The sequence below is a fragment of the Sitophilus oryzae genome, unplaced genomic scaffold, assembly GCF_002938485.1.
Source record: "Sitophilus oryzae breed Bouriz unplaced genomic scaffold, Soryzae_2.0 scaffold_1816_pilon_pilon, whole genome shotgun sequence".
Taxonomy (NCBI): domain Eukaryota; kingdom Metazoa; phylum Arthropoda; class Insecta; order Coleoptera; family Curculionidae; genus Sitophilus; species Sitophilus oryzae.
In genome coordinates this window covers 1,171,588-1,195,414 of record NW_022146520.1, presented here as the reverse complement: position 1 = coordinate 1,195,414, position 23,827 = coordinate 1,171,588, and the positions used below count along the sequence as shown (strand labels likewise).

The window sequence follows — 23,827 nt, the reverse complement described above, 5'->3', positions numbered from 1 at the left end:
ACCGTTTACTTATTTTTATCTGTAGAATATGCTGCCAAAGTTTCCAGAATACAATTCTGACCACCCTGTATATCAGACATTTTTTTAGCACTGTTTATAGTCACACGTAGTCATTGTCGAGATTAAATCGACTGAAATCAATATCATCGCCTATATCCTATCGCTGTTTTTTCTTTCTGTATTTTGCGATGGCCCCACCTCATCGTCCGGACTTACGCTCTAGCGATTTAAAGCGTCGCATCGGTTATTGCTGGGCACCGAGATGCTTGAGAAAAGCACCGGATCTAGATGCATAATGCATGAGCGCAGATTTGTTTTTATTTAGAAAAGAACGCTTGCAAAGAGGAAAAATTTCTAAAAATGGACTTTGCTTTTCTATTGTTATGGATATTTCATATGCATTACTATACATTGTCTATTATTTTCTGTTTGTAAAGTCTATTTTTTTGTTTTTATACATTTATTGCAACGCATTTTTTAAAGAAATATCGCTTTGAACTTATTAGTAAATCACCGCTGACAAGTTGGTCTCCGTTGGATTAACGCAGTGGTGTTTACAAAAAGTAAATATTTTATTTTGTAGGTGTTCTTACAGTGCAAGTGGCGAAATACGAAAATATATATATAAGACTCTTTTGAAGATTTGAATCCTCCACAGAGATTTTTTTTTCACACTAATAATGGTAGTTGCAGTCCATGTCCGGGCTGTAACTAGCCAAGGACACGACTAATATTGTCAATAGGGTGAGAAAATTCTTCGAATAATTCCGACAGTACCAAGCACCACTCGTTTTGCATCCACATAATGGTGTTGTTCGGGAGGTTTAGTTCTCTAATATGTTGGTTTCTCATTTTGTGTACAAGTCCATTGGCACTTATTATTAACGGCACTTTAGTCACCTTCTTCAGTTTCCAGATTGCTTTTGTTTCCTGAGAAAGTGCAACCTATTTGTTTATCTTATCTGCATAGGCCTTAGTTACGTTATAATCTTCCGGTACTGAAGAGTCAACTATGGTGGCGGTTTTTTCAGATTTATTCCATATTACCATATCATTTACCCCTATATCTGTTTCTACTGTAAAGTCCTAGTATATCTTAGTGACAGTTTTTGGAAAGTACATGTGGTGGTGGGGTGAATGTGTCAAGGAAGCCCTTATTCGGGCATACCAACTGGTGCACTACTTTTCCCTGTTATTTTGTCTCTCTAGGTAACTGGTTCCGGCTATTTTACTACATCCAGAAGATAAATGCTGTACACTCCTCACTGATATTACACAATCGACACTTCGTGCTTTCAATTTGTTGATTTAGTATGTGCCTTGCATATGTTCGGGTTTTTATCACTTGGTCTTGAATGGATAGTATTGCGCCTTCGGTTGCTGGGAAAAGGTGTCCAGGTAAGTATTTGCGGCCTTGAAATCCACATTTTCATGGTGCAAGGAGGCGTAAAATCTGCCATGCAATACTTTACTCTGCCAGCGCTGTTTCATCTGTCCTGCAAGATTTTCTGCTTCCGGATCTTGGTCGCTAGCCAGGTTGAGTGCTGTATAGTTTTTATCTAAGACTCGTATGCTTTTATACACAGGTGCATTTTTGGTGAGTAAGTATTTTCATAGTTTCTGCCTTTCTTCCTGGTTAGCAGACTCTAAACTGATCAGTCCTCGTCTTCCTTCATTTCTAGTAAGTACAACCCTTCTACGGCCGAGTTTGGGTGTAGTATGCCATGCTTCGTCAGTAGACATCTAATTTTCCGGTCCAATCTTTCTAGATCCGTTTTTGACCACGTGAGTATGCCGGCGGTATATGTTAGCACCGGTATTGTCCAGATGTTGAATGCTGTAACCTATTTTTGGCGCCGAGTTGTGTTTTTAGTATTTTATTTGTTCTTCGTACCAATTCCTTTTCGGCCTGCTCTTTATTGTCTTTCTGTTTCAGCTCAGAGGTTTGTTGTATGCCTAAGTATTTATATGTTAAGAATTTGGCTTCCATCTGCTAGCGTGATCAGAAGCGCTTTCAGTAAGCTTTCCTCTCTTTATATAGAGTAGTGTAGAGTATTTTGTAGCGTGAATCCGCCACAGAGATATAGATATATTGTGTATTGTTTTCATAATGTGTATTACGCCTACGGTTGGCGTTTTTCTGTCAAAAGAGATGGAAAGCAATCGCCTTTTTATATTTTTTAATTGCTCCTTTTATTTTTAAAGTACCCTGTTATTTTCTATGCACTTTTATAATAGGGATATCTATTAACTTACCTTATTTAAAACAATATCTAGGTAAGTAGTTGTCAGTAAGTAAGCACGTTTTAAAGCCATTGATGGTAAGTTTGAGAAATATATTTTTAGTAGTAAACCCCCTTAAAACTAGGGTACTAAAAGTGTTTTTTTTTTCAAAAAAGTCCTATGGGTATTTTGCCACTGTAAGAAAATCTACGAATTAAAATAATTATTTTTTGTAAACACTTCTGTGTTAATTCAACGGAGACTAATTGTCAACAGTGGTTTACTAATAAACAAAATTGCCTAACGGACAAAAAAATGCTTAACGTTTCGGAAAGTATATCTCTTTCCGTCGTCGGAAGCAAAAAAAAAATAAACAAACAGAACTAAGAAAAACAACTATTTAAAATATCTAAATGCAACTATTCGAGAACAATTTAGTTTTTTAAATCAGTTACGTTTACAAAAACCGTTGACGTTCTGTTAAAATGACATTATATCAAGTTAAACTTCAAAATTAACAATAATTACTACCTGATAACAATTACTTAATAAGGTAAAACCAAAAAACTTCAAACTTTCTGTATGCTTATTTTTAATTTTTACGAATGTTATATTTATTTATGTTATATTCTTTAAAATTAAAGAGATTGCCATACATTACTAACATCTACATATGCAGGAGCAATACATTTATTTTTATTAGATTGTATTAAAAAGCCTCTTTTTTTTCTTATCGCTTCTTTCATTATAATAATCTTTGCGTTGTTAAAATCTACACTGTCCCCTGTATCCAATAAATGCTGACAAATCTTAGATTTGTGAAAGTCGCCGTTTCTTAAATAACTTTTATGTCCTTTAATTCGAACATCTCAGGGTCTAGATGTTTCACCAATATAAAATTTATCACATTTATATTGTAATTTGTATATTACATTCCTTGTTTGTTGTCCAATGTTCATTGGTTTAGGGTGTGTTAAAATGGATCTAAGTGTATTTTGTGTTTTGAAAGATGTATAACGTATATTGTTTTCCTGTCCTTATTTTTTTCCGAAACGCCTCGTATGTATGGAATTGTAAGTTGATTCATCAGGGATGTGTATATTCAGTCTATGATTTTTGGTTTGTATTTCGTTTAATATTTTGTCAATAAAAGATGGCGGATAGTTGTTTTCTATTAACGTATTTTTTATGTTATTTTATATTTCTGTTTAATGAATTCTCTTCTGAACATATTGTTTTTGCCCTTTCATATAAACACCTTCTTTACACTTATGCTGTGATTAGATGTGAAATTTAAGTATCTGTCTGTATTTGTGGGTTATTTGTAAACATCTAGAATTAGTTTATTTTAAAACTTTGACACTAAAACATCAAGAAATGATAAACGATTATCTCTCTCTACTTCTAAAGTAAATGTTATGGTTGGTTTGCAAGAATTTATTTAATCCACACATAACGTAGCCAATATGGCTGCGTAATGTTGATGATAAATATGAATTTTATATACAAAGCATTTATACTTAATCAGGCCACACATACAACAAATCAATATAACGGATGATGACAGAATTTCTATTTAGTTCATCTCGTATAACTTTAGTTTGTCCTGACAGTCCCAGTGCTTTTGACAGAAAATACACCTTTACATATCGCCTGGTCACTTCATTACACTTTGCTATAACAATAAACAACCACATTCAAAATATTACTATTTACGGGTAAACATTAATTCTTCTCCACTGAAGGCCACCTGAACTGTACAACGCACACAACTTTATATACGACTCGTTCAATTCGAAAAGTGTACCATTCCAGCCATAAATAACGGTCTGTTTTGGTCGCTGCTGTATATGATATTTAATAGTTTCTTGTAATTGTACCTGGGCACACGTAATTTATGTCGGGTAATCAGGCCGCACGTACAACAAATCAAGATAACGGATGATGACAGAATTGCAGGCGAACGATTACCGTTCATTGTGATATACGATCGCGTTAAAAGGATATTATTAAGCCCGTACTACACGTGGTACGTTGCTGGGCGGGCGCCGGTTTAAAATTACCGAGTTGGTCGGGGCTAAAATGACCGGCGCGTGACTTTGAAGCTGTGTAATTAAAAGCTAGGGATTAACCAATTAAATTTTTATTTTGTAGTTTGCCATTATACTATTATAAAGTAGTCAACACAAATTAGGGATCACTTTGATAAATTTCGTTTAAACAAAGAAAATATTTATTTATTTAAATATATAAACTTAGCAATATGTTCTTTAGGAATTAAGTTTGAATGTAGTGTATGTGCACCTTGGTGTTCATGACGAAAAAATTTGCCAAACTGCTGAAAATTGTTTTTTTATTACGTTATAAATGACTACAATATGTATCGAAAACAATGCTAAACAATTTTTATCTTAATTGTCAATGGAAAGAATATTTTTCATAATAATGTGTGTGTCCTCCGCGATTTCTACGCACTTATCTGCAAACCGATTTGTCATAGTCTCAATGACGTTCCGAATAATCTCTTGAGGAAAGGCGTTCCAAAGTTTGAAGATCTGGTGTTTGTGGACGACTTTGTAGTCTTCTCTTTAGTAGGTCCCAAAGGTGCTCAATAGGATTGATAAAGATAAAAGATTTGAAGGGTGTGCAGTGTACAGGGTCAACGATAGAGTAAAGTCCATTATCTCATTTGTTTCGAGGTTTACAAAAAAAATTAAATATAAAAGTTGTAGGGAAGGTTAAGATACACATTTTAAAATTATTATAGAGTATACAAGGTGCTTCAAAAAAGTGTGGCGGATATAACATATGTTTTTTTAAATGTATTAATAAATTAATGTAATAATAAAACACCCTATTTTTTATTTTATTTTTAGATTTTGCGTAAAATTCCATAACTTTTTTATATATAATGTTATATACGTAAAATTAATAGTTTTTGTAATATTTCAATTTGTTTAAACAAATGTTAAATTGCAGTGTGGTAAAAAATTGTCAGTGGTGCCATTGTTTCTGAAGTTGGAGTACCAAAATTTGGTAGGAGAGTTTTATAGAGATGAAAAAAAAGATATATATAAAGATATTTTAGTTAAATGATACAGGGTGTTCAAAATATATTTATGAATTTCAACTACTTAAAATTAAAAAATCTCAAATTTTTCAAATGGGACACCCTATATATTATTATTTTTCCTGATAGATTTTACAAAACCCTTCAACTTTTATTAAGTATGTCATGTACCTATTTTTAATAGTATACGATTTATTCCAATTTTTTCTGTTTTTATCCATATTTTTAATACAATTACCCTATAAAATCATAGTTACCATGACAAAATAAACTATTTATTACTTATCTTTAACAAGTAGCTTAATTTTTAATAATTGGTTACAATTGGTGGTATTAGTTAAGATTAATTAACTTTACTCAAATAAACTAAAATCGCAGTCGTGAATTTCTTGGTGTATTTCTATATTATGAAAGAGGATACTTGGATTTTCCGTCAGCGAATAGTCACAGATTAATTAATTAATACTAGATTGCCTAATTGTTGAAGACTACTGATATAGGAATTTTATTCGACATACAGTAAAGTTTTTTTTTCTTGTAGTAATAATGGTTTATAATTCATTTGGTAAAGCCAATATTACTACTGCCGCGAAACCGTCCCATTACACACTGAAGATGTTTTCTAGATAATCTACATCTATTCTTATAGTACTTAGCAAAGTACTCTATAATATATAGTACTAACCCAAAAAATATATTTTTCTTGGCTTTTTCGTGTATGTGTCACATTGAGTAATTCATTTCAGGAAAATCTGTAACTATTATCTCTAAAATTTATACTTATTACAACATATTAAACCGAAATTCAAATTTTGTTCATAACTTACTTAACAGATAAGACATTTTTATAATTATTACTTTTTGTCATGGCAACTATGATGTTATAGCGTAGGTAATTGTATTAAAAATATGGGTAAAAATAGAAAAAATTGGAATAAATCACAAACTATTAAAAATAGGTATATGACATACTTAATAAAAGTTGAAGAGTTTTGTAAAATCTATCAGAAAAAGTGATAATATATAGGGCGTACCATTTAAAAAATTTGAAATTTCTTAATTTTAAGTAGTTTAAATTCATAAATATATTTTGAACACCCTGTAGCATCTAACTAAAATATCTTTATATAGGTTTTTTCTATATCTCTATAAAATTTTCCTACCAAATTTTAGTTCTCCAACTTCACAAACAATATCATTACTGACAATTTTTTATCACATTGCAATCTAACATTTGTTTAAACAAATTTAAATATTACAAAAATTATTAATTTTAGGTATATAACATTATATACAAAAAAGTTTTGGAATTTTACGCCGAATCTAAAAATAAAATAAAAAATAGGGTGTTCCATTTAAAAAAATATATGTTATATTCGCCACACTTTTTTGATGCACCCTGTATACTCTATAATAATTTTAAAATGTGTATCTTAATCGTCTCTACAACTTTTATATTTAATATTTTTTTGTAAACCTCGAAACAAATGAGATAATGGACTTTACTCTATCGTTGACTCACCCTGTACAGTCCGTTCATTGTATAGGTGTGCGTTGTACAGTTCAGGTGGTCTTCTTTTTGCTGCCAGGGCTAATCTGAACGGGGCCTACTTTGTTTACGCGGAATCCGAACCGCGGTCCTCGGCCATATCATGGTCAATGGCCTACCGACTTGGCAAGTGTCTAAATCGACACTTTCTCACGAGATATCCGATCTCATCCGGCCTCTGAATTAGCGGTGTGTGTCAATAGATTTCACACTTTTGCCTTTTTTTGGACAACAGCACGATACAGAGTTTCGAACCGGTCACCCGTCCATCCACTGGTATTGCCTTACATTGCTTAACTTTGGTGTTCTAATGGGAACCGGTAGCTAGGCCGTTGCCTCAATAGGATTGAGACCAGGGCTATTAGCAGGCCAATCCATAATTGTGATATTGGACTCTTCAAGGTACCGAGTAACTACTCTTGCAGTATGAGCTCGGGCATTATCCTTTTGTAAGATGAATCTGGACCATGCAGGGCAGCAAATGGAATAACATATGGTTCAAGAATCCCATCTCTGTATCGTTCAGAATTAATTATGCCGTCTAGAAACACATGCAAGTCCGTCCGTCCATTTAAAGTTATACTGCCCCATAACATACGCGTCGGTCGCTACGACACGTATCGTTGCGACCGACCCTCCTGCAATAAAGTTGTGGCTCTGATGACTTCTTTAGTATTTAAACGCCTTTTAACACCCGTTTGGTCTTCCCAAGATATTAAGATTTGCCATATTTAACTCCAATTTTGACTATCAAGAAGGCAAAATCACACTAAATGAGAAACTGATTTTATCTACGTGAGTGCGTTAAGAAGCTCTTAACTCACGCATTTTGAGTGAGTTAAGAGCTTCTTAACTCACGCATTTTCATTACCACACTCCTTGTTTAGATGACTACCAAAGAGAAAAACATATTTTGTAAAACATTTATTTTGCACTAAATTGGAAAAATATGTTATGAGTACCTTAGTTGTGTACTTTTTTTTCGGTGCACCATTTTTCATACTTAGAGTATGTATATTCATATTTCTGTTTCGATCTTGCTGGAAGCAATCCAGAAATGACTCTGAATGCCTCTTCTTAAATGTCAGACGGAATACTTTCTGAATCGCTCATTTTTTAAACTAGTAACATCAATATTATTTACTGTTATATTGACATTGCCATGCATGGTGTTATTTCAACAAAGGTATTAATTGATTTTTAGGATATAGTTAAGTACAATAATTTTTAAAATTCATTGTGTGTTTTTATACTTAGAAGTAGACAAAATATTGTACAATTCACGCGAGTTAACTCCATTAAAATACTTGATGCTGTTAACTCACTTGTATCGTAAATATCTATTATGGAATTCATGCGTTTTCGAGTCATCATATTGTTATTTTTTATGAAGGGAAAGAATTTAGTTTTTGTATCAATTTATTGCATGAAAATAAATAATATTGTTCTGATGATATGCCGCCGGAGATCTAGAACTAGAGAGGTCTATAAATTAGTAAATAAAGATACACGTATGTGTGATCCGTAATTCGCTTTGATTAGTTCATATTCATAACTATTACATACCTATATACTTTTAATTCGTGGGAATGGGTTTTCTGTAAAATCAAAACGAGACGCACACAATGCAATAAAAATGCCCATAATAGCTACAATAATGTAACTATTATGGGCATTTCTATTGCATTTTGTGCGTCTCGTTTTTTATTCTTTTTACTTTTATGCACAGATGAGTAAAAGTAAAAAGAGTAAGTAAAAATTTACTATAAATGCATATCCTAAAATGCTTAATTTCGGAGATACAGGGTATAGTTTTTATTTAATTTAAGTTTTAAGTTTCATTTTTATTTCTATTTTTTTCCAAATAATTTCTGAAGTAAGGTCGATATTTCCATGAAAATTGGTGTTTGGGAGTTTTTTGGCACGAGAAATTTGATTTTGATGTCAATATGACTCCTACTTGTAGGGGGGCCACCTACATAATTTTTAACTGGTTTGAAGAGTAATAACCTTTCGTTCGAACCTGTAGAAAACTACCGTGTAAAAAAATGGACGTGTTTTACGTAAAAAAGGTGTCTTGGTAAAAATCGCTACGAGTAATGTTTCTCGAGATATTTGGAATCTAAATTATCAATACCTGTCATCATTGACATAAATTAAGCATGTTGACTAATAGCTTTGAATAAGAAGACTAAGGAAGGAGCATATCAAAAATCTTAGGTACACCGCGATGGGTCTCAAATATGGCCGACTTAAATTCCGGTTTATCAGTGTCGTTCTAATTTTATTTAAAAAATGTAAAACTATGATGTAGGGTAGACGTGGGGTAGACTAAATAATTTGTTGTTTTATTTTACGTTGTGAATAAATGTTGGTAGTTATTAAAATTGTTATAAAAATATATAATTCTAATAAAAATAGATAAGTTATAATAAGTATTTATTAACACAAACATCCGATACGCTACTGAAGCAGGTAAGTCAAATTAACGTATCTAAATTCTTTGACATCTAATCTTTGACAAGTAATAAATAAAAGCTAAAATGCAAGAAAAAATATATAATTTAGTTAATTTAAGTGAATTTCATAAATGATCGGTTTACTACACGTATGTATATTATATAGTCACTTACTAGCGAAAAGTTGTTCCATTATTTCACTCAATTTTTGCCGAGATCTACCGCACGCTACACAACCAACTATTTTAGAGTCTTTTCGATAAATCGCGATAGTGTCACTGTTAATTTAAGTTCTGCCACAATTTCCATCTAGATTTACTACCTTTATACAACTATCAGTAGTAGAATAAATAATAAATAACATAAAATAAGCTCCGTAAAGACTGACAAATCCACAAAATTTCAAATCAAATTCAAATGTGTCAAATGAATCGTCAAACAGAACTGTCAAGGATCCCCACCCTAGAGAGCTTTTATGGTGGCTCCTTCCTTAGTCTTCTTATTCAAAGACTTATAGTTATTAAACTGAAATCATAAATTTGAAATGTTTTTCTGCCGAAAGTTCAACAGAAACTGTTTTATCGTAATTTTTTCGAACAAAAAAATTTAGGGTTAAATTAAAAAATAAAAAAATGTGCGTGCTCTATGTGCCCATATTTGAAGTGAAACTTCTTCTTACTTCCGACTGTCTGTCCGTCTGAAGACTCTATTCGGGTACATCTATCCACGTGCTGAGTTTGGTTCCAATCGACCCATAATTAAGAAAAATTCTGATGATTTCGTCCATTTACAGGCATCGATTTGAAAACTCGAGGGCATCATCCTGTAGCCCGTCCCCAATTATACCAAAATCGACTCTCATTTTTCTTCAATATCAAATCGTTAGTTCTACCCTGATGAAGATGACACCAAATTTGGTCGCGATCGGGCGACCTTGACGTTTCTTACGTCAAAAATAGTTGTAACAGTGACACGTGTCTTACACGATCAATTTGGTCTTGGTCTAATCTATCGACAGCCTTGTCCATAAAATTGTTTTAAAAAATGTTTCTGTACTGCAATTTTTATTGTTTCTCTAATTTTAGCTAAAGTTATTACGGTCATTGTAGATCGGTATCGAAGATATATAAAAATATTTCGGTTAAAATCTATTGTTATAATTGAGACAATTAACTCATAACGCGCTACTTCACAGTGAGTCACTTGAGACAAAGGTCAAAAAGAGATTAGACGGTTAGAGGATTCTAGCCGTTTCCATTTTCCTTTTAATCTCTATCTTTGTTCGATCTCATAACAAGAGCACGCTGAGTCTTTCGACTCCAATATAATTAAAACAAAGATCGTCGCTGCCGCAAATGAGTTCAATTATCGAATGGGGTTGAGCGCTCTAACAAACACAACAATTTATATTATTGCAAAACATAATCATCGGCTGGGAAGCGGACAAAAGGGCCGAACAATCGGCGTTATGGTTTTATGCTGCAGTTTTGTTTCCCTCTTTTACAATTGCTGTTTTGAAACAAACCCTTGTCAGATTTATGACGGTATTCAGGGTTTTGCTATATAGAGAATTAATCCACAGTAGCATCAAATTACCTTATATTTTATCTTAATTAAATAAAGGAAATAATTGAGTTTCTAAAATTGTGTATCTGGTTTAAATAATTTTTTTTCTTAATGCATAAAACATGCAAGATCGGTATTATTAACAGAGCTTAAGGAAATATAAATGTTTGTAGATAAATTGATCAAGGAAAGTATTGACTATCATAATTACAATTAATTTTTTAACAGAACGTCAACGGTTTTTTTAGAAGTATCTGTTTAAAAATACTAAAGTGTTCTCAAATAGTTGCATTTATATATTTAAATAGTTTTTTTCTTTATTCTTTGTATTTTTTTGCTTCCGGCGACGGAAAGATATAAGCTTTCCGAAACGTCAAGCATTTTTTGTTCGTTAGGCAAATTTATATATCAGTAAACCTAACTGCTAACAAGTAGTCTCCGTTGGATTAACGCAGCAGTGTTTACAAAAAATAAATATTTTATTTTGTAGATTTTCTTCAGTGGCGAAATACCCATATAGAATTTTTTTGGAGAGATGAATCCGCCACATAGGTATAGACATTTTTGACTGTTATAGTGGCCGCTAGCTCATATTCTTTAAATATAGCTCATTTTTTCAAAAAATGGCCTGATACGACTTTTATATTGCAGTATATTTTATTAGAAAGAGGCATATATTTGGTAGTTTCAAATGTTTAAAAACTGTTACGGATTTTTACAGTACTGACATTCGATTTGGCAAAAAAAATTGTATGTTGGAAGGAATTTACAGTTTTGGGACATACATCAGTATTGAGCAATAAAAAGGATTCGAAGAGAATCGTTTGGTCAGCATGTCAAAGACCATACCATAACGTAGTATACTGATGCTTCCAAAATCAAAACAGAGACAGCGATAGGAGTATTTTTGATCCGAAAACTAAATATCCCGAACCAATAGGCACCTACCCCAGCATCCTTCAGGCAGAAATCTACGCTATTGAAAGATGCGTACAATTTTTCTTAGATAGGAACTATCGAAAACAGGAAATAGCCATCTTATCCGATAGTCAAGCAGCACTAAAATCGAAAATTCAGTAACCATCAATTCGAACCCAAGTAACAAAATTCCGGCTAGTTTTGACTACGCGCAACGTTTGGAATCGAATTCGAAATTGGTACTTTTCCCTGCCATACGCATACCTAAACCTCAAATTACGTAGCCAAAACGTCGCTACGACGCTGCAGTTAAACAGTTGTATATTTTGACCCTTAACAAGTGTTGGTAAACGTTGTAGGGCACAACGTTGTTATAAGTGGGTTTTATACCGTTGTCATTACGTCGCACAGTGGTTTCGGCAATGGAAAAAACGCCCCAAAAAAGAGGGTGTTAAATCGGATTTAAATTATCCCATCTTACATCGAGTTAGTTCAAAGACAATATAATAATATTAACTTTTTTAATTTAATTACTAGTTTTGAATTTACAGCACCTCCTTTTTGACAATTTTCTTAATATACGAAACGCGCAAAAATAAAGCGAAAACAAGTAATATTTTACAGTCCTTCTTTTAATTCCTAAAAATCGGTATTACCCAGGAACTGTTTGGTTTATCCATGGGCATTAAAAGTAAAAATCATTTTGCCAAAATATACCGTGCCTTTGATGCAGTTTAGTTTGAATCTATTTCTAATAAAATTACTTTACTTCTTACTTTAATCAGACTAGAAAAAAAAGCTTTACCGAGCTTTGGTCTCGGATTGACTAAAAAAAGCAACTGTTAAAGTAGTGATTCTATAAATTTTATCGCCAGATTCGGCCAAGTTTGTTAAAAATTTAAAATAAAAGATAAACAGTGTGAAAAAAAATTAAAACTACTTTCTTCATTTTTGCGGATGCCGAAAACCGATTTTAGATAAATTTTGATATGAAACTTTATCAGTATTGTTGTTGGATTTGTCTTATTAGCTGGATAATAAACATGTCGCAATTTGTGATACCATACAGTGTTGTGTGCGAGTTACTCTTTAACCGCGAGTACCCTTTAGAGCAAGGTTTAAGGGAACAGTATCCAGAATTACAAGGAGAGCGGTTGTTGCTGGTAACTGGAGCCATAAAAAAAAGATTTCAACCCAACTTTGCCAAAAAATTGAGAGAAGTGCATCATGTGAAACGAATTTTTTTTCGGAAGTATAGTGAGTGGTTCAGGGCGAGTTTTTGGTTAATTTTCCTGAATCTGATCATGAATCCGGAAACGAGTCATCCCTTAAGTCTGTCGGAGGTCGCCCAGAGAAACCTTTTGAAGATTTGTGTAAAAGAAGTAAGCAAAATAAAATAAAAAAACTTCGAGAGGATTTTTCGGATAAATTGATAATCGCAGCAGCAGAACAAATAAAAAAAGAAAAACAAGCTGATCCTATGAGGTATATTGACTCTAAAAAAGCCATGGGTTTAATTCTTGACGCATCTTTAACAAAATATAAATATGAAATATTAAGAAAATGTGTTAAGGAAGTAGGCTGTAATATTTTCTTATTATAACTTCTTCTATTTTTTAAACTTTTGAAGGAATTTTGAATTTGCCAGCCAGATTCTAAAACATTGTTTTATCGACTATCGAACCGTTCTTTGCAGTTTTTTTCAATTATTGGTCAGGACCCATAATACAGGGTAAAACAAAAATGCGCGCATTTTTAACAAAATTTTAAGTGAGCCTTATTTTGTGGGGGGATGGAGGAAATCCATTTTTTGTGGGTAGTTTGATGGAGGTGTTTTATACCTCGGGACGTTTATGGAGAGCGATACCCCAAAAAAACTCAAAAACGTCCCCAGGTATAAAACAGCTCTTTTAAAATACCCACAAATAATGGAAATCCTCCATCCCCCCACAAAATGGAGGTCACTTAAAATTTTGTAAAAAATGCACGCATTTTTGTTTTACCCTGTATTATGGGTATTGGCCAATAATTAAATAAACTGCAAAGAACGGTTCGACAGTCGATAAAAAAGCGTTTCAGAATCTGGAAATAACGAGTTTAGGTTTGTCATCCACATCCTCGCAATCATGTATCGAAGTTACGTCCACTTAAATTTTGAAAAGTAATAGTGCTACTAGTGGTAGCTTATCATCAATGGATACTATAGAAATAAATAACAGTACACCTGAAGCCAATACAACAGAGGAATACTACGAGAATAATGAGCCTCGAGAAGAGCAGTCAACTGAAATTCATCCTGACGTCCTTTCGACCAAAAAATAAAACATTTTTAAGTCAGTGGAGTGTACAAAATAATATATCCCATTCAGGGTGTAAACCAGCTTTTAAAACGATTATCATCTTGTGGTATAAAAGGGCTGCCGATTGATGCACGTGGAGTGGTAAGATCAAAAATATTTCCTGTACGGCTTTTTTAACAATAAATAAATAGAAATACTGATCTAATATCAGCGATCTTATTAACGAGTATGTGACCACTACCACCAAAGGATGACCCAGTTTTCTTCTTTATTTTATTTTTCCTTGGTAAAAAAGAGCACTGTAAGAAGGAATTTTGTTATTTACCTCTTAGATGTCGGTAGGGTTCAGAGGTCGCATTTCGTCAAAGCAGGTGTCAATTTCTAAACCAAAGGTTGGCATAGGTGACCCAAAGGTCGGTTACCGCACCTTATGCAGTATATTGGTATTTTAAAGGTTGCCTTAGGCAACTCCGCCATTTTAATACGATTTATCTTTTCGTGCGTTGTGGACGAATCGAATAAAATATCAGAAACCACAAAATACTGCGAATTTCGTTAAAAATCTGTATCTGTTAGGGTTGTAAGCTAATTTTTCTGATAGATTTCGTATATTTGTCTCAAACTTAAACAAAAAAAAAGTTAGGTTAACCAAGTAAACTATAATTTTAAAATTAAAACTAGGAAATTAAAAAGGGGCTTTGCCATATTTCGAAGTATCATGGTCACTTTCAACAGTAAACTAATCTTCGTTGATGAATTTCAATTGCCGACATCTCAAAACTTTGCAGATTTGTCGAAGTTAAATTCACCTAGTTATTTCTTAATGGAGCATAATATATTCCATTTCTAATTCATACATCATTCATTTTGGTTTCCCCATGGTTGAATATAGTAATATTTGACGACGAATAGTTTTAACTCTAACCTCAAAATATCGCAAATCGGCATGAAAAACAACTTTTAGCACAGGATGTACTACGTCGCCTCAAACAACGTCGCCAACGTTGGCGACGTTGTAGCGACCCTAAAAACATCCACCGTTTTGGTGCAAATATGGGTCGCTTAGACGTCGCTTCGACATTGTCCGGCAACGTTGGGTTGCTCCTGGCGACGTTGTGATTTTGCTACTTGGGACTAAAATCGATTAATTCAGTAACCATCAATTCAAAGTTGATCAAAGAATGCATAGACAAGCTGAACAAATTAGGCAAAGAAAATAAAGTCCTCCTACACTGGGTGCCCGCCCACCAAGGTATAGAAGACAACAAATAAGCAAACGATCCAGCTAGAGAAAGAGCGAATACTCCACTAACTTTGACCAGAACCGTTCTGCTTTCCAAGTGGAAACTAGCTTAAAGCGGAACTGAAGAACCTGGAAGACTTCATCCGTAACCTGGAATGGGTATCATCCAGCGGTCTAAGACACTCGAAAAAGTTCCTCAGAACTTACGACCGAGAAAAATCAAAGATTTTTCTAGAATTAAGTAAAAACAATCTCCGGATTGTCATGGTGTTTCTAACAGAGTCTCTTCAACGAACACCTCAGTAGAGGTACAACGAACACCTCAGTAGTGTTATCGGTAAATTATGGGTGGAGGCGCCCCCCCCCCGTCTCGGAACGTCGCTAAACGCTCTCCGTCAGTTGCGATGTAGCATTTACAGTACTGTGAAACCAAATCTGTTTTTAAAGCCTATTTTGTGCGTTTCAAACTTCTACGTGGCTGCTACAGTTAACCACGCTATATTGAGGTAAGTATTATGCAGAAGTTCGTTATAATATTGAGGGTGATGACGCATATTTTACGTAATTATGCTTTTAAATGGGGTGGCTTTGGTCTATCAATAAGAATAAGGAAGAGGGCAAAGACACCCCATATAAGCAACTAACTTTGCCCATCCAGTTTTTTACTTTTTTTATATATTTTTTTTTAATAAACAAAAAAGCGTATTATTGTTGTGTTGTTCTTATTACCACTTATAGCATAGACCATGCGCATTTGAGAAAATACAACAATTTTTGAAACAAACACGATTTAAAATTCAGAATTGGGTAAAGTTACCCCACTTCACGGTACAGCTGATGTTGAAGACGGAGAGCCGTCTCAGATACGGGCTTTTTGCCAAAGCCCTGAGACTGTATGATGAGTTATAATTCGGTATAACTCAAGAAAGGGAACACACAAGGATAAAACGCTAAACAATAGACACCAAACGATTAAAATATGTTTATTGAATATTCATACATATTAATTTATCGATCTCTGTTAAAAATATTTATAAAAATATCCTATCTAACTGAAAATCTAGTTATAATCAAATAATCATTTAATAAGCGTAAGTGTCTGAAGTTGATTTCATCTAACATTCTATTGAAATAAAATTAAACCATAACTAATTTACAAACGGGTGTCTTTTACTATCATATAATTGAAATTATCGGTAAATCTAATAATACGTCGCGAACAAAAGGCAGACAACAAAGCATCCCTGTTTTATTCATCCGATTTTCCGTTCCAATCTTTTCCGACTATGAATATTTTATTAATTCTATTATTATTTTCTTGAAATACAATACTCTGGTTGAGTTAAATTTGCAAGCAAGTCGATTTACATTCGTAGTAAAGAATCCCTTATAAAGATATGTAAGAATGGATGCCTTTTAATATAGTTACTTTTTGCTTGTTTGGGAGAGTTAAGATATGCATTTGAAAATGAAATTTTATCGCATCTCCGATATTATAAAAGGAACATATTTTACTTCAAGAATAATACGTCTATTCTAAAGTAATATTTCAAATATTGTTAAGAAATTGACTCTCGTGTACTCCTTTTTAAATAGTAAAAGCATTAAATTTAGCATAACGGTAGTTATTATATTGAGCAGTATAGGAGTGCATTATACTTATCGAAAGTCTTTTCTTTTTCTTTTTTCTGAATAAAAAAATCAAGTTGTAGGAAAAAGAAGAATAATGAAGAATTTCTAATATTCTCAATATAAAACTTAATAACAAGAATTAAATAACTCTTTAAAAGTAAAAAGGAACTTTTGGCATAATATGAAACAATATTGTGACTAGATAAGAAAATTAAAAGAAAGAACTATATGAAAAGAGAAGAAAGTTCAATATGAAAATAATAAAATGTATTAAATAAATCCATTAAGTATATTAGGTTTAATGGATTAAATAAATATTATGATGAGCTTCATAAATGTAATATAAAATAAATGTTTCCGAAATTTAGCTTTGTACTCTTTTAATTTTAACTTTACTAAAGTAAGCGACGCAACTTTAATGCGCTGAATTATTATTCAGTGGACAGTTGTGGGCTTTGGCGATATTAGAATTAAAAATACATACGTTGCAATGGTGTGGTTACTTTAATTATTAAAATAAAACTAAACTACTATCTGTACTGAATTTATTAATGGAATTTTATATGACTAGTTTGTGATCCATCAAAAAAACTAAAAAATGATAATATGAAAAACATAAGACATTTATGAAGTGGACAATATCAAAGTTCAAAGAAAAATATTATTTCTATATACTTCCATAAAAAATATATTCCCAATAGTACTGTTGAAAAATAATATTTAATAATAGTACTACAATATCATTATAAATTTTTAGATGATGTGTTAAACATATCTATTTGGATGGGACGGCTATTTTGTGTATGAAAAAAGAATGCTTCTTCAGTTTTAATTTTTAAGTATCATTTTTGGTAGACAATGTTTTTTTGCTACAATTCATTTATTTTTTATTTAACGAATTTAATGTACAGCTCAAAGTTTATTTTTTTATAGACATACAAGTTTAGCATTGACATCATGAAAGATTTAAAATTATAAATAATTATTAATATTTTAGCAATTTAAATAAACAGTCAAAAAATCGCTGGGGCTCACAATTTGTCTAAATATGATTGTTATTTACTTTTATTATGACGACTAGTATGAATATGAATATGAGGGTTAAATATACCTACATTAACTTTAGAGTTCAGAAAATTATTGTTGCGATTACTCTTAATATTTGATAATAGTTTTAAAAATCATAATTTGCAAAAAGTAAAATTAAAAAATCTACAACCCTTAATTTGTTTAAGTACTCTTAATAACTATTAAATTTGCCTGTTTCGTTTTTAGTATTCAGTATTCAATATGAAATAAATAAGTAAGTAACAAGATTTTGTCTTATAATATAGTTATTTTACTTTTAATATTTACTATTTATACAGGGTTCTTCAAAAAACATGTGTCATCTCTCGTGGGGAGATTCCTCACGTAAAAATAAGATTTATTTTTCATATCGACATTCGTCCGATTTCTGCTTTGTTTCTCAGGGTATTAAAGTCTTAATATTTTTTCGATTTATTGTACTTTTTTTCCTAGTACTTTTTAAAATTAAGTTTTTTGTAATTATCTGAAATACCATTATTTTTTTATTTGCAATAATTGCTGTAGGTTGGACTAATAATAATAATAACTAATAGTAATAATATTTAATTATAAATTAGGTAAAATAGATGATTTATTAATTTTATTTTAATTTTAATTTTTTTAATTGTGATTAATAAAATTGCGTTTATCTCATCAAAGAGGCCGAATTCGACAAAATATCAAGAGATAACTTTTAATTAGCATTAAACGGCCTAGACAATCTTGATATAAAAAGAAAAAAATCAGTGACGCACATGTTTTTTTTTATTAAATTTTCGAGTGATAACCCATACGCAACGTCCCTGATGAATTTATCGACACTTTTGTAGCATTAAAATACGTGGCACTTATAGTAACTTTTACTCTCAAAATTTCATTCAAATCACTAAAAGTACTTGGAAGAAAATTATAATAAGTTTTTATTATATTAATAAATAATATAATAAAGATTATTAAAATTTTAACACCCTGTAGCTATGAAACAAAGCAGAATCGGACCTATGTTGATATGAAAAATAAATCTTATTTTTATGTGAGCAGTCTGTCCACGAGAGATGGCACATGCTTTTTGAAACACCCTGTATAAATATGAGGTACTTGATACAATGAAATTCCAAGATTATTAGTCATAAAACTAATTTTTTTATAGGAAATGGAAGCAAAATTTATTAAAGCCGAGCTTAAAACTAATCATATATTTTCTTAATTATACGTAGATATTTGAATTCATAAAATCTAGAAGTATTGATCCTTTAATTTTACCCTTAATTTGTCAATCATTGTTAGTGCTTGATTCGACTATTTCACATTAAGCAAAATATTAAAGCATTATCCCATCAACCAAATCGAAATCTTCAAGCTTGCGTCATTGTTCTCACTTGTATTTCAATTTAATAGAAAATGTTTCCCATTTGGAAACAGATCACCCCTACGAAAACACCACTCACCTTGTAGCTTGGCCACGCCTTTGAACGTAACGGGATCAATCACTGTCGCCTCGCTGCGACCCTTTTTGTTGACGGCGTACAGCATGATCCTGTAGGTGGTTCCGGGATCGAGGCCGTCGGCGACGAACACAGGCGCCTGGAACATTAGTAACATTAGCTTTTTGTCCGATACGACTAGAGAACTACGACCCAAAATAAACCCGGAATGTATCCGATTTTGACGGTAGTTTTGCATTATGAAATGATCAATTTGTGACTGGTTTTTGACATCTTAGTAGTCTTAGCAATTGATCCACAGCTTATTTTGCTTTTTACTTAATCATTTTGATCTGCTTCTTCATTAACTTACAAAACTCAAATTACTTAAACCTCACTCTAAGTACTTATGTTACCTATAGTACCCAGAGAGTGGTAAAATTGTCTCCATTAATGTCTATATTAAAAATAAATTTGAATTCAATAAAGAAACAGTTGTTGTATAATTTTCAATGTAACAAATGTAACTTTTTATTAAAACTGATGTCGCATATACGTAAAAGTAATGAACATATAAGAGGGACAAAATACTCGATTCATAAAACTTAATTTGTTTACAATCACATTTACTTTAAAGATGTTAAAGTTCAACTTAACATTTTTATGTGAGTTTAAAAGATATGGGTACATAAATGTCAATGCTGTTTCGTGTGCATATCTGTCTTTTTGGTCTTCCAATGGCGTGCTCTTTTATCAAAAATCGTAAAAAGTAGTTTTTATTTAAATTTTGATTTATACTATATACTATAATGTCATATAATATAATAATTATCCTTAAATTAATTTTCTTGGGATATTAGGTTCCGAAAACGCTGAATTCTGTTTTCAATTTGTTTAAAGCAGTACGATCAGTACGATACAGCCACGGATAAGCAATGTAAATCGGCTTAATAATGACTTAAAACAAAATTATGTATTTTCCTTTTTCTGTCATAAATGTATACTTGACTAACTTTACTGAGCATTATGTTTTTGTGCTGTGATATATTGTATTGTTCGTTTTTGGATACTAATTTTTGTCAAGTCTTTTGTGATATATAACACCGATGAAGGCTATAATGTTGGCCGAAACGTTTGTTCATAGAATAAATAAAGATTTTTAAACAAAATAAAAACATATTTCAACGTTTTTCGGAACCTAATGTCCCAAGAAAATTAATTTAAGAATATTTCAATACAAGGTTCAAGAACTTGGAGAAAAAATATTTTTCCCAAAAAGAAAGTACATTTAGACTAAAAGCAGAATCCCATTTTATTTTTTGGGTTTATATACAGGGTGTCCCAGAAATAAGTGCAAATATTTTAACTGGTAGTATAGTTCAACCCCAGAAACACGCCTATGAGGTTTTTTTTGCGAAAAAAAAATGTTGAAAATTTTAAATTTTTCTTGACATTTTCCGGGAAATTTGAAAAAACTTTTTAGTGCCACTTGTTTATTCGCCTGAGATTTCTCTACGGTGTATCTAAACCATGCAGTGTTGTAACCTCCTATGTTATCCACATTCTACATAGTTCTACATTTATAAATTCATAGAAAAATTTCTACTCAAAAATTAAGAATGTCAAATTTTCATTTTTCAATTATTATAGAAAAAAAAACACATTAATTATTTTTAGTACTTACCCTTTCAATGAAAACTTAACAAAAACCACCGAAAATTAACTAAAACATTACGTTTATGACGTTTACGAAAATGATACCATCATATTATTCACAACCAGGTCACAAAAAAGAAATTCCTAAAATGTTTATCGTAATTTAGAATTCAATATTAGTTTTCTTTCATGTTTCTCTGTTTTATTTGAACCACTGATTTACAAAACACCTTGAAAAGAGCACATTACTTTGAATACCGTCTCTTATCGCCACTTACGAACTACTTTCAATTTAAGACATGTTTCACTCAACAATTTTAAATACGTATTTTGTTTTTTCGCTATTTTTTCGATGTATTTTGACAGCCCGACCGTCGCGCGTTGGCCAAGAGTGCCACGTGTGAACTGGTCCTTTGAGCCGCGCCGTCGTGGCAGGCTTGCGTCAGACGACGATGTTAAGCAACGTTGCCGTAGTTACAACAATTTCAAATTCAAGAGATTCGAAGCAATCAAATTTGTATTAAATTTTAAAAATAAAACAGAGAAACATGAAAGGAAACAAACAAAACGAAAATGAATTGATTATTCGTCGGGCTGTTTTCGATATATTGAATTCTGAATTACGATAAACAATTTAGAAATTTTTTTTTGTGACCTTATCAATTATCAATTCATTTGTGTTTTGTTTGTTTCCTTTCATGTTTTTCTGTTTTATTTTAAAATTTAATAAGAATTTGATTGCTTCGAGTGTCTTGAATTTGAAATTGTTGAAACTACGGCAACCTCGCATGACGAAGCTCGACACGCCGGCGCGACAAAGAAGCAGTGAGCAGTTACCAACCAGTAATGCGTGGCTGTCTTGGCCGACGGGTGGTTGGGCTGTTGACGGAATTGTCGAAATACATCGAAAAAATAGCGAAAAAGCAAAATACGTATTTAAAATTGTTGAGTGAAACATGTATTTTCTTAGATTGAAAGTAGTTCGTAAAGTGGCGGTAAGAGACAATAATTCTCAACATTTATTCATTCAGAAAGATATGCAAAGTAATGTGTAATGTGTGCTTTTCAAGGTGTTTTGTAAATCAGTGGTTCAAATTGTGATAAGCCTATACGAAAATAATGTATTAAGTTAAAAATGGGCACTGTTATTTTAGCAGTTTTTATAATAGCACGTACAAGTAAAGCAGCACAATGAAGTGTATTTTAGTTAAGTGTGTATCGAAAAAGAGAACTGTCGCAGTTACATCGATCTGTCATAAGTATCTTTTTTAATGTTGGGTAAGTTTTTTCAATTTAACTTTTAAACATTTAACTTTTAATTTATTTTATGTAATAATATCACAATCTTAAAAATGTAATGCATCTCTGCAAACTCCTCAGGTGTTGTGATTTTATGACTTACTTGTAAACATATACTTTCTTGTCCATATGGCAACACAGTGCGTCGAATTAACTGAAATCCGGGCTTGATCCGGGTAATTGGATGTAGCTGGCAATATCTGCCGGCGGTTCTCAAAATGTTGCGATTATTTTTTTAAATTTTCAAAGTTAAATAACTCAGTTATTTTCAATTTATTTTAATAATGGTAAAGAGAAAATATGTTTATTTTGACCAGATCTACCACCTCTTAAAATATCTGCACTCATTTCTGGGACACCCTGTATAAGTAACATAGAGAATGGTATTAGGATTTTAGTATTTACAGGATAAAAATGTACTATTCTTGAATAAACTATACTGTTTTTAAAAAATATAAGCTTTATATAAAAGTAGATAAAAGTAATAAATATTTTAGGTTATTAACTTAAATAAGATGATAAAAACAAGTTTTCTGCAGTTTAAAAGTAATATGAATACTATGCATAATTTAAATAAAAAAAAATGGTTAAAATACATATATCATTACCTTGTATGTAGTTAAATTAAATCTAGACCTTAAACTAGGTAGTTCTAAAATTTCCATATAAAAACTTTGAGTTAGGCCTCCGTCATATCCTTCAACGCATTCCACTTGTAGAGAATTTGCTGTTTGATTTAACAATGAGCAGTTCTGTAGTTGAGATGGACGACCTGCAACAAAAAAAATCATTGAAACATATACAAATTATGGTGTAATAAAAGCATTAACTATTTGTCACACTCTAGTATAATCTTTTGATGTAGATGGCAAACTTATAGACCAAGAAAATATATAGGAAATTTTCATATTATTATTCTTTATATACAGGGTGGGCCACTGAAAATTTACAATGGCTATAACTCTTAAACCAAAAAAGATATAAAAAAAAAACCGTTTCTATAATATCGAGGGGGAATACATATGACGTATTTTTTGAACCACCCCGACCTACCCCTTAGGCGGCACCCCTACTCACTTGAAAATCTTAAGTGGCAACACCCCACTTGTGGCGCCTTTTTGGAAAGCCCATGAAAAATGCTAAACGATGATCATAAAGTTTTTAGGGTGAAATTGAAAAACTACCCCTTACACGAAAAATTAGGTGGACATTAATGAAAAAAGTGATTTTTCAGTATAAGTTACAAATTGGGACCCAGCTTAATGCGGCAAATGAGATATTTTTCAAACCACCCCAACCCACCCCTAGGTGCCACCCACTCACTTCTAATCTCAAGATAGCGATACCCCACTTGTGACACTTCTTTGGAAAGCTAACTGAAATTGCTAAACGAAGGTCCTACAGATTTCAACTTCTGTCT

The 23,827-nt window shown here is 32.0% G+C and overlaps 1 protein-coding gene across 2 annotated transcripts in view; it reads right to left on the bottom strand.

The window, feature by feature from the left end:
- The window catches only part of LOC115883136 (neural cell adhesion molecule 2-like), a 472,691-nt gene that overhangs the window by 77,673 nt on the left and 371,191 nt on the right, over positions 1 to 23,827 (bottom strand). For both annotated transcript variants that reach the window (XM_030901447.1, XM_030901448.1), the window contains 2 exons: positions 23,016 to 23,179; positions 19,477 to 19,612 (listed from right to left, as the gene is read on the bottom strand). In XM_030901447.1, the coding sequence (XP_030757307.1) occupies positions 19,477 to 19,612; positions 23,016 to 23,179 (300 nt within the window). The remainder of the gene's footprint in view (positions 1 to 19,476; positions 19,613 to 23,015; positions 23,180 to 23,827) is intronic.